The sequence below is a fragment of the Gekko japonicus genome, unplaced genomic scaffold (genome assembly GCF_001447785.1).
Source record: "Gekko japonicus isolate JY-2015 unplaced genomic scaffold, Gekko_japonicus_V1.1 scaffold9, whole genome shotgun sequence".
Classification (NCBI taxonomy): domain Eukaryota; kingdom Metazoa; phylum Chordata; class Lepidosauria; order Squamata; family Gekkonidae; genus Gekko; species Gekko japonicus.
The window spans coordinates 1,598,812-1,610,331 of NW_015168044.1; the positions used below are offsets into that span (position 1 = coordinate 1,598,812).

At 42.4% G+C, this 11,520-nt stretch overlaps 1 protein-coding gene across 1 annotated transcript in view; it reads right to left on the minus strand.

Moving 5' to 3' along the window:
- Positions 1 to 7,839, minus strand: part of LOC107112977 (disintegrin and metalloproteinase domain-containing protein 2-like) — a 42,968-nt gene extending 35,129 nt beyond the window's left edge. The window contains exons 1-4 of the mRNA XM_015414181.1: positions 7,775 to 7,839; positions 6,555 to 6,616; positions 1,216 to 1,294; positions 931 to 1,007 (exon numbers count right to left, since the gene is read on the minus strand). Of these exons, the coding sequence (XP_015269667.1) occupies positions 931 to 1,007; positions 1,216 to 1,272 (134 nt within the window). The 5' untranslated portion in view covers positions 1,273 to 1,294; positions 6,555 to 6,616; positions 7,775 to 7,839. The remainder of the gene's footprint in view (positions 1 to 930; positions 1,008 to 1,215; positions 1,295 to 6,554; positions 6,617 to 7,774) is intronic.
- Between the last annotated feature and the right edge of the window lie 3,681 nt (positions 7,840 to 11,520).

Consider the following 11,520-nt stretch of genomic DNA (forward strand, 5'->3'; position numbering starts at 1 on the left):
TTCTTTCTTGTATATCTAATTCCCAACATGGCCCCCTGCGTGTGGATACTTATTTCCGCAGATCAGGGGCACATGGAGGGAAAAGAGATTATCCTGTACATTTGGGGCACCCCCCAGCTGTGCAGAAAAATTTAAAAACTTTAAAAAAGGATACTGGGGATATTGAAATCCCCCCAAAGGTACAACAGCTTTTTCTGCTCATGCGCAGAGAAAGGACTTACCAATGACAAGGAGCTTTCTCTCCCCCTCGCTCTCTGTCCTTGGAAAGGTCTGAGCACGTGACTGCCCTTAGCAACGGCTTTCCTAGCGACGAGGCCTTCGCAGGCTTTTCCGCTTTTGGGAAGCCAGGAACAAAGAGGGACGGAAAGCGGCAGGTGGCTTTATGGCTGAGCCTGCACTGGCTCTGCCTCCCAGGCACTGCTGCCAGGCTCAAAGTTAGGGGGAAAGGAGGGGAGAAAGAAGGGGGTGATTGGCTTGGGGGGGGAAGTAGGGAGATGGCTTGTGGGGGGGAGAGATCGACTTGGTGGAGGGTTGTAAAGAAAATGGAGGGATTGGCTTGGGGGGAGAAAGAAAGCGGGAGGGGGTGAGGGAAGGAAGCAAAGGTGGGGGAATGCCTCCTCCCTGCAATTTTCTTGTGGGTCCACCCTTGTGCTTATCTAATTCCCTCTTGAAGCTGTCCATGCTTGTAGCCACCATCACCTCCTGTGGCAGTGAATTCCATGTTCGGAATGCCATTTGGCCCTCAACTGGTGTGAAATGCACACTTATCTCTTCCCAAAGAAAATTACCCCAGAAAAGGCTAGCCTGAAACTTCTGTTTAGGATAATATGGAAAGGGGAGAGGCTTCCAATGCATTTATCTGAAACATCAGGAGCCTGGCTTATCAGAGACACAAGACTGAGCTGATAGCCAAAGCTGTTGTACTCTTACCTGAGGCCAGAACAGATGCTGAACATTGCAAGAGAGCGGGGGAACCCTTGGATATATCCTTGATAGAAGCAATCACTCTAAAGACAGTTTTACAAAATTACTTTTTAAGCAGTGCACCTTGCACACTTCTCCAGCTGAGCTTCTTTTTAACCAGCCTTACAAACAAGGTTTGTTAAAAACAAAAAACACCCTCATGCCCCACAAGTTTAATCTGTACCTCCAAAATAGCATTTGTAACCATCTCTGGAACTAAATCAACAAGCTGCAAAACACCATAAAGCTTACCTGAATACGTGGGGAAACAGGATACACAAACCCCCCTTTCTTATATGTATAAATCATGAAGTCATCAGGCAAAAAACTTCTGTCCATAAAAATAACAAAAGAGCATTAATAAAAGTATCAGAAAATATCTGTCTAGTAGAAACACGGAAATACTGCTGAAAGTGTCTGATATCACTAAATGGGTAGGCACTATGAATATACAAACTGCCTGCCATTATTACAGGCAAAGTATACCTGGAGGAAGAGCTCCCAGAATCAGAGCAGGAGGACAGACTGCCTTCACATTAAGGGTGTTGCCAAGTCCCATGGATTATCCCTTCCCCCACCAAAAAAGGCTAACACCATTTTTAAATGACTGTGTTTTATTTTGTTGCTTCCTTTACAGTGCGATCCTTATAATACTTTCCTGGGAGTAAGTCCCATTAAATAGACCTGATTAGGATTCTGGGTAGCCCTGTTTAGGATTGCTTCCTTTATCTCTTGATAAGGAAAGGGCTAGAGATTTCTGGCCTTTCTGCAATCACAACTTACTGCAGAGTATCTGAACGGTCAAACCTTTAAACTTGACTTTGGATTTCTGTGCCTGTCATCTGTACCAGTCTTACACCATCTGGTGTATTTATTCTGAAGCTACAAAACGGCCCCACACTTTTCTATATCGGAGTGAAACATCAAATTCAGATTCAGACACCTTTAATAGCATAATAATATAGAAAAGACACGTTTAGTTCCAGCAAATAATTTAGACAATAAAAGTGTATATATTATGTAAAATATCTGTGTCTAAGTGCAACTGATTCTGCTAAGAATTTCGCAACCATATTTGTGGTCTCAGTATTAGCATCATTAAGGAAATGTTGAACAGTTCTAGATTTATTAGAAAATAAGCATGGCCAAAGGGGTAAAAATTTCATACGTGAGGACTGAGGATGTGTGCAGTTGGCAGTCCAGAATAATATGAGAAATTGAATCTGGGACCATATTGGAACATTTGCAGAGCATTTCTTGAGGGGGGATGTTGTCAAATCAACCCCACAACATGTTTGAGGGAAAGACGTTCAGCTAAAGGCTCTACGATGGGAGGGAAGGCTGAGATTGTGTAAATAATGGGCCATTTGGCCATGTTGGATTGAAAGGTTAAGATGAGCTTGTGAATAAATGTGTGGTTGTATGCAATTCTAAGTCAAACAGTCTTTGTCTGATAGATCGAAAAATCAAGGTTTTGTCCATTTGGAGAAAATAATTAGTCGAAAAGCCTATTTGATTAATTTTTTCCTCTATTTTTAGAAACCAGGAGGGACTGTGTACATCGTTTTTTAAGCGTGAGATTAGAGAGTTTGGAGAGGCTCGGAAATGAATTTTGAGCCAGTATTTAAAGGTTAATAGCCAGCCTTTTGATTGAATGAGATGTTGATGCAATTCTAGACATAGTGCCGAGTGTGGCACACATCTAGGGACACCTAAGAGTTGGTGGGAAAAAATTGCTTGAGTGCACTCAAACTCATTATTAAGTGCACTTATCCATACCGGGCAACCAAAGAGTACTTGAGGAAGCACTTTAGTTTAGTAAATTTTTATTGCTGAAGGGATGTATTGGTTTCCATTAATAAAGACAAATTGTTTAAGTTGGGAGATAGATTGCTTCGCCTGGGAAATTGATCTGGTTCTCTGTGTTGTCCAGTTTCAGTTATGCTGAAATGTTACCCCTAAATATTTGAACGTTTTGACCTATTCGACTTCTATATTGCTGATTTTCCATTTGCTTGAGCATCAGCTTTTTGAGAATACTAATACTTTAGATTTAGTATATTTAATGGTTAGTGCATTATCTTGACAATATTTATGGAAATGCTATGTCTCTTATGAGGCCGACTTTTGTACATGAAAGGATTGTGGTGTCATCTGCATAAAGAAGAAGAGGGGTTGCACAGGATCCCAATTTGGGTGGGTGGCCATTGATGAGTTCCAGATATGAAGCTAAGTCATTTAAAAATAAATTAAAAAGAAGGGGAGCTAGTATACAGCCTTGTTTTACTCCTTTTTGTAATGGAATCTTTGCTGTCAGATGTCCCCTTTCTGTATATTTTACTTGACAGAAGGTGGATGAGTGGAGTTTTTAAATCAGAAATAGGAGGCGGGGGTCTATCTTCATTAGTTCTAACTTTTTCCAGAGTAGGTGTCTAGAGACCGAGTCAAATATGCCTTTCAGGTCAATGAAAGCTGTATAAAGTTTTTTTGTGCCAGACTTCATATATTTGTTGGCTAAAAAAGATAGCAAAAAACAGTGGTTGGAACTGCCTTTAGAGAACCCAATTTGTTCAGGACAAATGATTTGTTGTGTAACGGCCCGGGCTTTTAGGCGCCTTTCTAAGTATTTGGCATAAAGTTTGCCAATTACTGAAAGGAGACTAATTGGCCAATAATTTTTTGGACAGTCAGGATCACCTTTAAAAAAAATAGGAATGAAAAGTGAATTCAGCCAGGATTGCGGCATTATTCCATGTTGATTGATTTGAGTGAACAAGTTGGCAAGTGGAGGGACCCACCACTGAGGATGTTTTATAAGTACTTTGGCAGGGATTCCATCCGGTCCAGGAGATTTACCTGTTTTAAATTCAGAAATTAGATTGAGCAGTTCATCTGCTTCTACTGGAGGCCAATTAGGGACATTGTCTGGCATGGTATATTCCCAATCTGTTAGAGAGGCTGCAGGGTCAGCAAAAATCATATTATAGTAGTTGACCCAGGACTCAGGAGTGATATTTGTACTAGGGAGTTCTATCCTATTGTACTTGCATGCATTAACTACCTGCCAAAATGCTCTATTATTAGATTTTAAGGTTAAAAGTAGATTGGCGCACTTTCTTTGATAAAATTGTTTCTTTTTATTTTGTATAAACTCTTGATAGAAATTACCTTGGTTACGTAAATTGATACGCATTTCTGAGTTGGTGTGGTGGGCAGTGTCCACTTTTTTAAAAAAATTAAGCAATTGCCCCTCTGCAACCGCACAGTAGTGTCCAGCAAGCACCTTTCATTTAAATCCTCATAGTTCAATATTTGCATGTGCCTTTTAGCCTTAGTACTGAATGATAGGGAAAGGGGGAAAGCGCACTGACCAGACTTGTCCTGAAATTGATAAGGAGCTGAGAAGCCCCGTTTTCCACTAGGGGAGAGGGCAGCTCTGGTGTGCATGTGTTGGGAGTCCCTCTGCCTTTGGAAAAGTGAAGCTGCTGCTTGATTGTCAGTAACTTCCAGTTATCAGCAAACAGCCCCCCTTCCTACACACACAGCTATCCCCTCTCGGTCTCCTACCTCCTCCTCCTTTCTAAGCAGCCTGCCTGTTCTCTTCCTCGCTCTTCCCTATCTGAGAAGCAGAGGTGCGGAAGCCAGGCTAAAGATCTCTCCTTTAAGGTTCAGAGGATGGGTTTGTCCAGGCTTATGATGAGTGTTTGTGGGGAGGGAATCCCCCCCCCTTTCCCCAGGGCAGTGGGATAAGGCAGCACAGAGCTGAATGGCTCCCCACAAGCACAGCGATGCCGATGGCTCCCTGCAAGTTCAGCTGTGCACTGCCTTCTCCTGCCAGCTGATTTAGACTTGGTGGGCTCTGTTGAGCTGTCTGGTTTAAACTGGCCTGCCCAGCAGAGCCCCAGACGATCCTACAGGGAGAATTCTCCCCACAAGATTGGCGTCTGCACACACACACACAAACCACCACCTCAGCCTTTCCCTGTGAATACATTTTTAAACAAGAGAACCCAATTTAGTAAAAAACTGATTTTGCTAATCTCATTCTGCTTGTAAAAAACCCAAACCCTTTACCTGATGGAAAAAGTAAGTACTGATGAAGAGGGGAAGATGACAGGAGGCGCAGAGTGCGCAGAATGGCCTTGATGTTGGTGAGGAGTGACTTCTGAGGGGGGGGAAGGGAGGGGGGAAATCCAAGGGAAACTGTACACTTTTGAATTACTGCTGGCTTGGAAGAGGAGCAAGGGGGGAAATCATCACAAAATCACTTTCAGGAAAGCCTGGGAATCAGCGAACAGAAAGTGAACTGAGAGCTGAAGGGGTGAAAATCAATGCAGAACTAAAAAAAACCCTGATGGACATGCAAGGTGAAAGTGGGGGGGGGGATGCAGAATGGAAAAGATACCATGATTGGGAGGGGGTGGGTGCTGTGAAGGCAAGGGAAACCACCGGTGCATAAAAGGCCTTAGTTAAGAAATAAAAGCTGGAATTCAGACTACCCAATAAAGTAGACAGATTGCTATAATGTTATAACACTGCAACAATATTTTAATTATCAATTGCTTAAAAACCTGAAAAAGCTCCTGGCTGGTAGTGAGGGGGGACTGAGGCGGGGAAAATGCAGGGAAACAGACCATATTGAAGCCCCGTTGCCACTGCACTGTTTCAGGTAGGCGCAGCAACAGGGAAACCACACAAGCCCCATGGAAAACAGGTAGTATCTACATTCCATACAGCTTTTGTTATTACAATTGCTGTTTCATTTCATGAATTATCACATTTTTGTCATAACTAATTTGGGATGGCTTACTTGTTGCCCACTGTAATTTGCAAGATAAAAATATAGTCCTTTTGAATTATTTTCTATCAGTTGCTTATGGCTGATACGGAAATAAAATCAGATGGTGTTTTATTCTTAATTTTTTCCCCTAATTTTTTAAAATTGTGTACCACTTTGTGGACTTTATAGAGCAGCCAAAAAGTTCTCCATATATATGAAATTAAAAGGGTGCATGCAAGTTAACTCTGAAGAGGGCATGAAATCTGTTCCCATTCATTGCTGTCAAACTATCCCTTTTCTGCATATCCCTTTCTACATTTTATTTTGTGGTCACTCTACAGTGTGACAGAATGATGGGCGAATACCACTGAAGATTAGGAACTAGCTTTTTCATACATGGATAACTGAAAAAATGCTGACTCCATGTTGGGTCCAGCATTTTGGAGGCACTCTCAGTCAGCTTGCTTAACCTGGAAGAAGCAGGGTAAGCAGATTGAAAATTATCACACAAGTGCCTCTAATCTTCTTGGGGACTATGGGAAAAATGAGAAGAACAGCACTGTAGAGTCTGTGGCAAACTGTTCACCAGTCTCAGTGCTCCAATAAATGGCCAATCTCACCATACTCTAGAGCCAGCCCTGTGCTTATAGTAAAACTGAAATCAGATGCTACTTAGTAAATGTCAGAAGCTATTAATATTGATAAATGTTTTCGCTCAGAAGACTTGCTCTGCTACTGAACCATTATTATAAGTTATTGTGAATATTTGTAGAAATAACAGCCAAAAGACTAGGAACCAGAAGCTACTTACTGTCGCTTCAGATGCACTGTGTATATCTTCTGTTCTATAGGTATATTATAGGATACTGTGCTCTGGACCATTCCAAACCATACAGAGAAAAAGACAATTGACAAAAACAGCATTTAGAAACCGTATTTCTACATGTTACATGCATGTTCTACATTTTAAGTGAATTAATTGGTGGTGGTAGTGGTAGCACCTCTCACAATGATTGCCTAAGCAGCCCTAATGTCACAAAGAGATGCAGCAGGCAGAAACTTCGCTGGCCATTAACTGAGTGCCTGTACCCTACAGAGTGCCTGTACCGATCATAGATTAACTAAAAGCAAAAGTAAAAGAAAAGAAGGGACACAGTTTTGAAAAAGAGGAGGCAGGGGTCTGAGAAGAAGACTACCAAAAAAGAATCAGCCAGGGAAATTTAGGAAACAAGTGATGGACTTGGAAGTGTTCCAATAGAATGAGGAAAAGAGAAGAAAGCCAGAGACAGACATTTCAGTGGAGAAGAAAAATGGGAGAAAGAAAATAAATGATCATAGATTAACTAGAAATAACCAAGTAGTTGCCTCTAGGCCATTAGTTAAACGTTCTCATCCTGAGCAGAAACTGTGTAAGTAGCATCAGAGCATTTGGAAGAATTAACTGTTGGGCACCCGGGAGAGATGAGAACTTTAGATGCAATTTAGTGCATCCTTCAGTGGGTGAGGGAGTGGAGGTGGACAAGAGAGTGAAGGCAACAGAGTTGGAAGGGGAGTGTGTGCAAAACTAGTCTTTCCTATATCTCAGGAAGGGAAAGTTGAGGGAGAGGTTCTACTATCTCACATCACCCTGGTCTCCTCAGTGGCAACCTTATTTCCTTATCCAGGAAATATCAATTGCTTTAGGAATTTTAGGAATTCCCATCCTCAGAGAAAATGCCCTCCTTTTTCCAGCGCTTGGTACTGTTTTGTACTTTATGCTATGGGATGGGTACCACTGAAGCTGAGTCCTTTTAACTAGTGAAAGAGTGAAGCATGCTTCCTGTTCTAATTCACGAATAAACTACACCTTGGGAAACAACATTTCATCTATTGCTCAGGTGAACCTAGTTCCTACATAAAATTTTGAAAATGGGATTCCAATTCCCAAGCTACTTAAAAGGATTTTAAATGTAACCAATTTCATTTTAAATAATAAAGTGTTCCTTCTATAACACAAGTTTTCAAAGAATGACATTTCTTAATTGCAAATACCGTATCTTCTGCTAGGTCATCTTCAGTTAGATTAGCTGGTATCCTCTGTGGGTAAGTGATATGTAAAAATGTTTGACAATCTAGAGCAGAAAAATAATACAAGATTTGTTGTCATTTATATTACGAATTATATGCTACATGGCTGGAATATTTCCACATAAAGGGACTCTCAGGTGCCAAGATGGACAGATCACGGACAGAGCCTACCAGTGACAGGATAGTTTGGATGTTTGACAGATTCCTATGTACAATTTGGTATAAAGCAGCTGCTACACACTGACCAATCTATGTATGATACACTGACTGCAGGAATCACATACATCTCTCAAAATGTGAGATAACACCAGGATGCAAATTAGGGCTGCCACCCTCCAGGTGGAGCAAGGACGAGAGATCACAGGACAGGCTGAACTTCATAAGGAAAAACAACCATGATGTGATAACGAAACCTTGTTAGAGAAAAATATATCTTCTTTAATTATCCAGTGAATAACAAATCAAAAGTAAATTGGCCTCAAGACCTTTCGTATAATGGTACAGCACTCAATGGACCTGTTTTACTCAAGGTTTCATCAGATGAGACCTTACACCTTTCGTATTTTTTCTACTCCCTCTTCCTTTCTGGCTTATATCACTCGGTTATGTGAAAAGCGGCTATGTGCTGCACCCTCCAGGTGGAGGCTGGAGATCTGCTGGAATTACAACTGATCTCCAGACTACATAAATCACTTATTTAAAACATTTAGTCCACTTCCCCTGAAAAAAATAGCTGTTTTGGAAGTGGACCACACCAAGGCCCCTCCCCTCCCTAAATCCCACTTTCCCAGGCTCCACCCTCAAACGTCCAGGTATTTCTGAACAGAGTTGGCAACCCTTAGAAAATCCATCTATTTTGAATAAAATGGCCAACTGGACAAAGAAAAAAGATGTCTTCTCCCTTTAACAGGTTTATATAGTGGAAACGGTCAGTTAGAATTTTTCTTGGCATGCAGTTAAATAACATCTACTGATAACTGCATCCAAATTAAACTCCTATTAAAGTGGTCCAGTTAAAAAGTAGGTACCCTCTGTTCTCATTTCGAAAGTGCACTTGAAGCGAGCCCCCCTGTCCACTCTTAAGAAGTGCCTGAAGGATTCCATGCAAACGCATCCTCCAAATATTACTGTTAGGAGCTTTCTGGAGAAGTAGTAGCCTGTAATAACAACTATTAAGTGGTGCTTATTTGTTTTCAAGGGGGAACGAAGGCTTGGCAACAGGAAGGTAAAATAACCAGCGGGTTACAGGCTGCGGGGAGCCCCCTTGGCGCCGTAGAAACGGGCGGGGGCATCCCTGAAACGGCACCCCGAGTGTTAACGGAAGGACAAAGATCATGGAGGAGGCGGGCCAGCAGCAGCGCAGTCTGTTGTCGTCACCCTCCTCCTCCTCGCACTCACCAAGGCTCAAAAAGAGGCCGGCGCTGAGGAGGAGCAACGCCGGGCGGGACCTCATAGCGTCTTCTCGGCTCCTCGCCGGCTTCAGCCTCTTGCTTAACGGTCCCGCCTGGAACGACGGCCGGAACCTGGGCAATGGCTATGGGGAGAGACGCGGAGCAAGCCTGGCCTTGTGCGATTGAGAAATGAGCCTCTGCAGAGCAGGAAAAAGAGGCTGGGCTGGGTTCCCAACTCGGCATGTTGGAGACCTCGCAACGGAGAGCTGGAGTTAGGTGAAGACATTCTCAGCCCGAGGAAGTCGGAGGGAAACTGGATTTCTTTTGGGGACCCCGCCTGTCCCCCTCACAAGGACGCTTTGCAGTCGCCTCTGCTTGTTTACTCTCGAAGAAAGCACCGCTGAGCTCCAAGGTGACTGCGTAGGGATTACAGTTTTACAGCCTTTGCACCATTTACTCTTTAAGCAAATCCTGCAGAGCTCAGAGGACGTGATGCAACAATTGACACACTAAGGCTGGCAGCGTGTTTCAAACACCCCAAACTCTTGTGTGTAAATGCGAAGGGGAGTCTCACGTCCTCGGATCACACATAACCCTTCGCAGTGCAGCAGGGCAGAGCAGCTGAGGTTTGTGAGATAGTTCCCTGCGGTGGTCAGCCGTGTTGGTCTGAAGCAGCAGCAGCAGTAACGACTTCGGATCACACATAACCCTTCGCAGGGCGGAGCAGCTGAGGTTTGTGAGATAGTTCCAGGCGGTGGTCAGCCGTGTTGGTCTGAAGCAGTAGAACAAATGTAGAGTCCAGTGGCACCTTTAAGACCAACAAAAGTTTATTCAAGGTATGAGCTTTCGTATGTGAGGCACACTTTTTCAAATACTTTTTCAGATTTGAAAAAGTGTGCCTCGCATAGGAAAGCTCATACCTTGAATAAACTTTTGTCAGTCTTGAAGGTGCCACTGGACTCTACATTTGTTCTACTGACCTTTGTGCGGTTTGTTAAAGCAGATACAGCTGAGATAACTGGGCTTCTTTTGTATAGGGATCTTGATTCTGCTGGAATGTGCCCCGCAAGAGCTATATGCAACATCAACTGAACATTTGCATTAAACATTAAAGAAGCCAGTCCTAAAAATGCCAATCAGCCAAGCTTCAGAATAAGAAATACTTGGTAGAATGGAGTTTCCTTTATAACGGGATTTAGGGATTTGTTCATGGTTATAAAAGGAGTCAAAATTTATTCCAGCATGAACCCTTCTGAGTCAGAGCTCACCTCATCAAATGTGTTGGAGTCAATAAACTGGAATAAATTTTGGTGGGTAGCACTGGAGAGGGTGGCTACTTTTAAGTTTTTGGGAATGACTATTGAGCAAAACTTGACCTGGAGTGCTAACACCATGGCTCTGGTGAAGAAGGCCCAGCAGAGGCTCTTTTTTCTCAGACTTTTAAAGAAAAATAATTTGAGTGGGAAAACATTGATGTCCTCCTATCGCTGCTTAATAGAGAGCATTTTAACATACTGTGTCTGTGCCTGGTTTGCCAGTTGTACGGCTGTGGATAGGAGAGCACTCCAGAGAGTTATCATCACAGCCCAGAAGATCATTGGCTGCCCCCTCCCATTCCTGGAGGAATTGTATAGTTCTCGATGTTTGAAAAAAGCAAAGAACATTCTGCAGGATTTGTCACACCCTGGACATTCCCTGTTTGAACTGCTGCCTTCGGGCAGAAGATATAGGACAATTAAAACAAGGACAAACAGATTAAAAAATAGTTTTTATTCGAGAGCTATTACTGCTTTAAATGCTGTATGAAATTGGAATTTGGGTGACATTAGTGTTGCTATGTGAACCTTAAGGGAGTTATGAGATAGTTGTGAATGGTTGTGTGAGTGTATATGAATATTGTTGTAGATCACCAAAATGATTGCATCTTAATTTCATTGTACTATGTACAATGACAATAAAGTATATTACTATTACTACTATTAGTCTGAAGCAGCAGAACAAAGTTTGAGTCCAGTGGCACCTTTAAGACCAACAAAGTTTTGTTTTGGCTATAAGCTTTCGTGTGAAAGCTTACACCCAGAATAAAACTTTGTTGGTCTTAAAGGTGCCAGTGGGCTCAAACTTCGGAATAAATGTTAGTCTTTAAAGTGTCACTGGATTATTATTGCTGCTTAAGCCTAACATAGCACTATGTAACACTTTTGGCCTAACCAACTTCACAAGATTGTGAGGAGAGGAGATGCAGGTTGCTTTGTGCTCCCACTGGGGAGAAAGGCAGGGTATAATTTAAGTAAATACTAAAATATAATTTTTATTTTA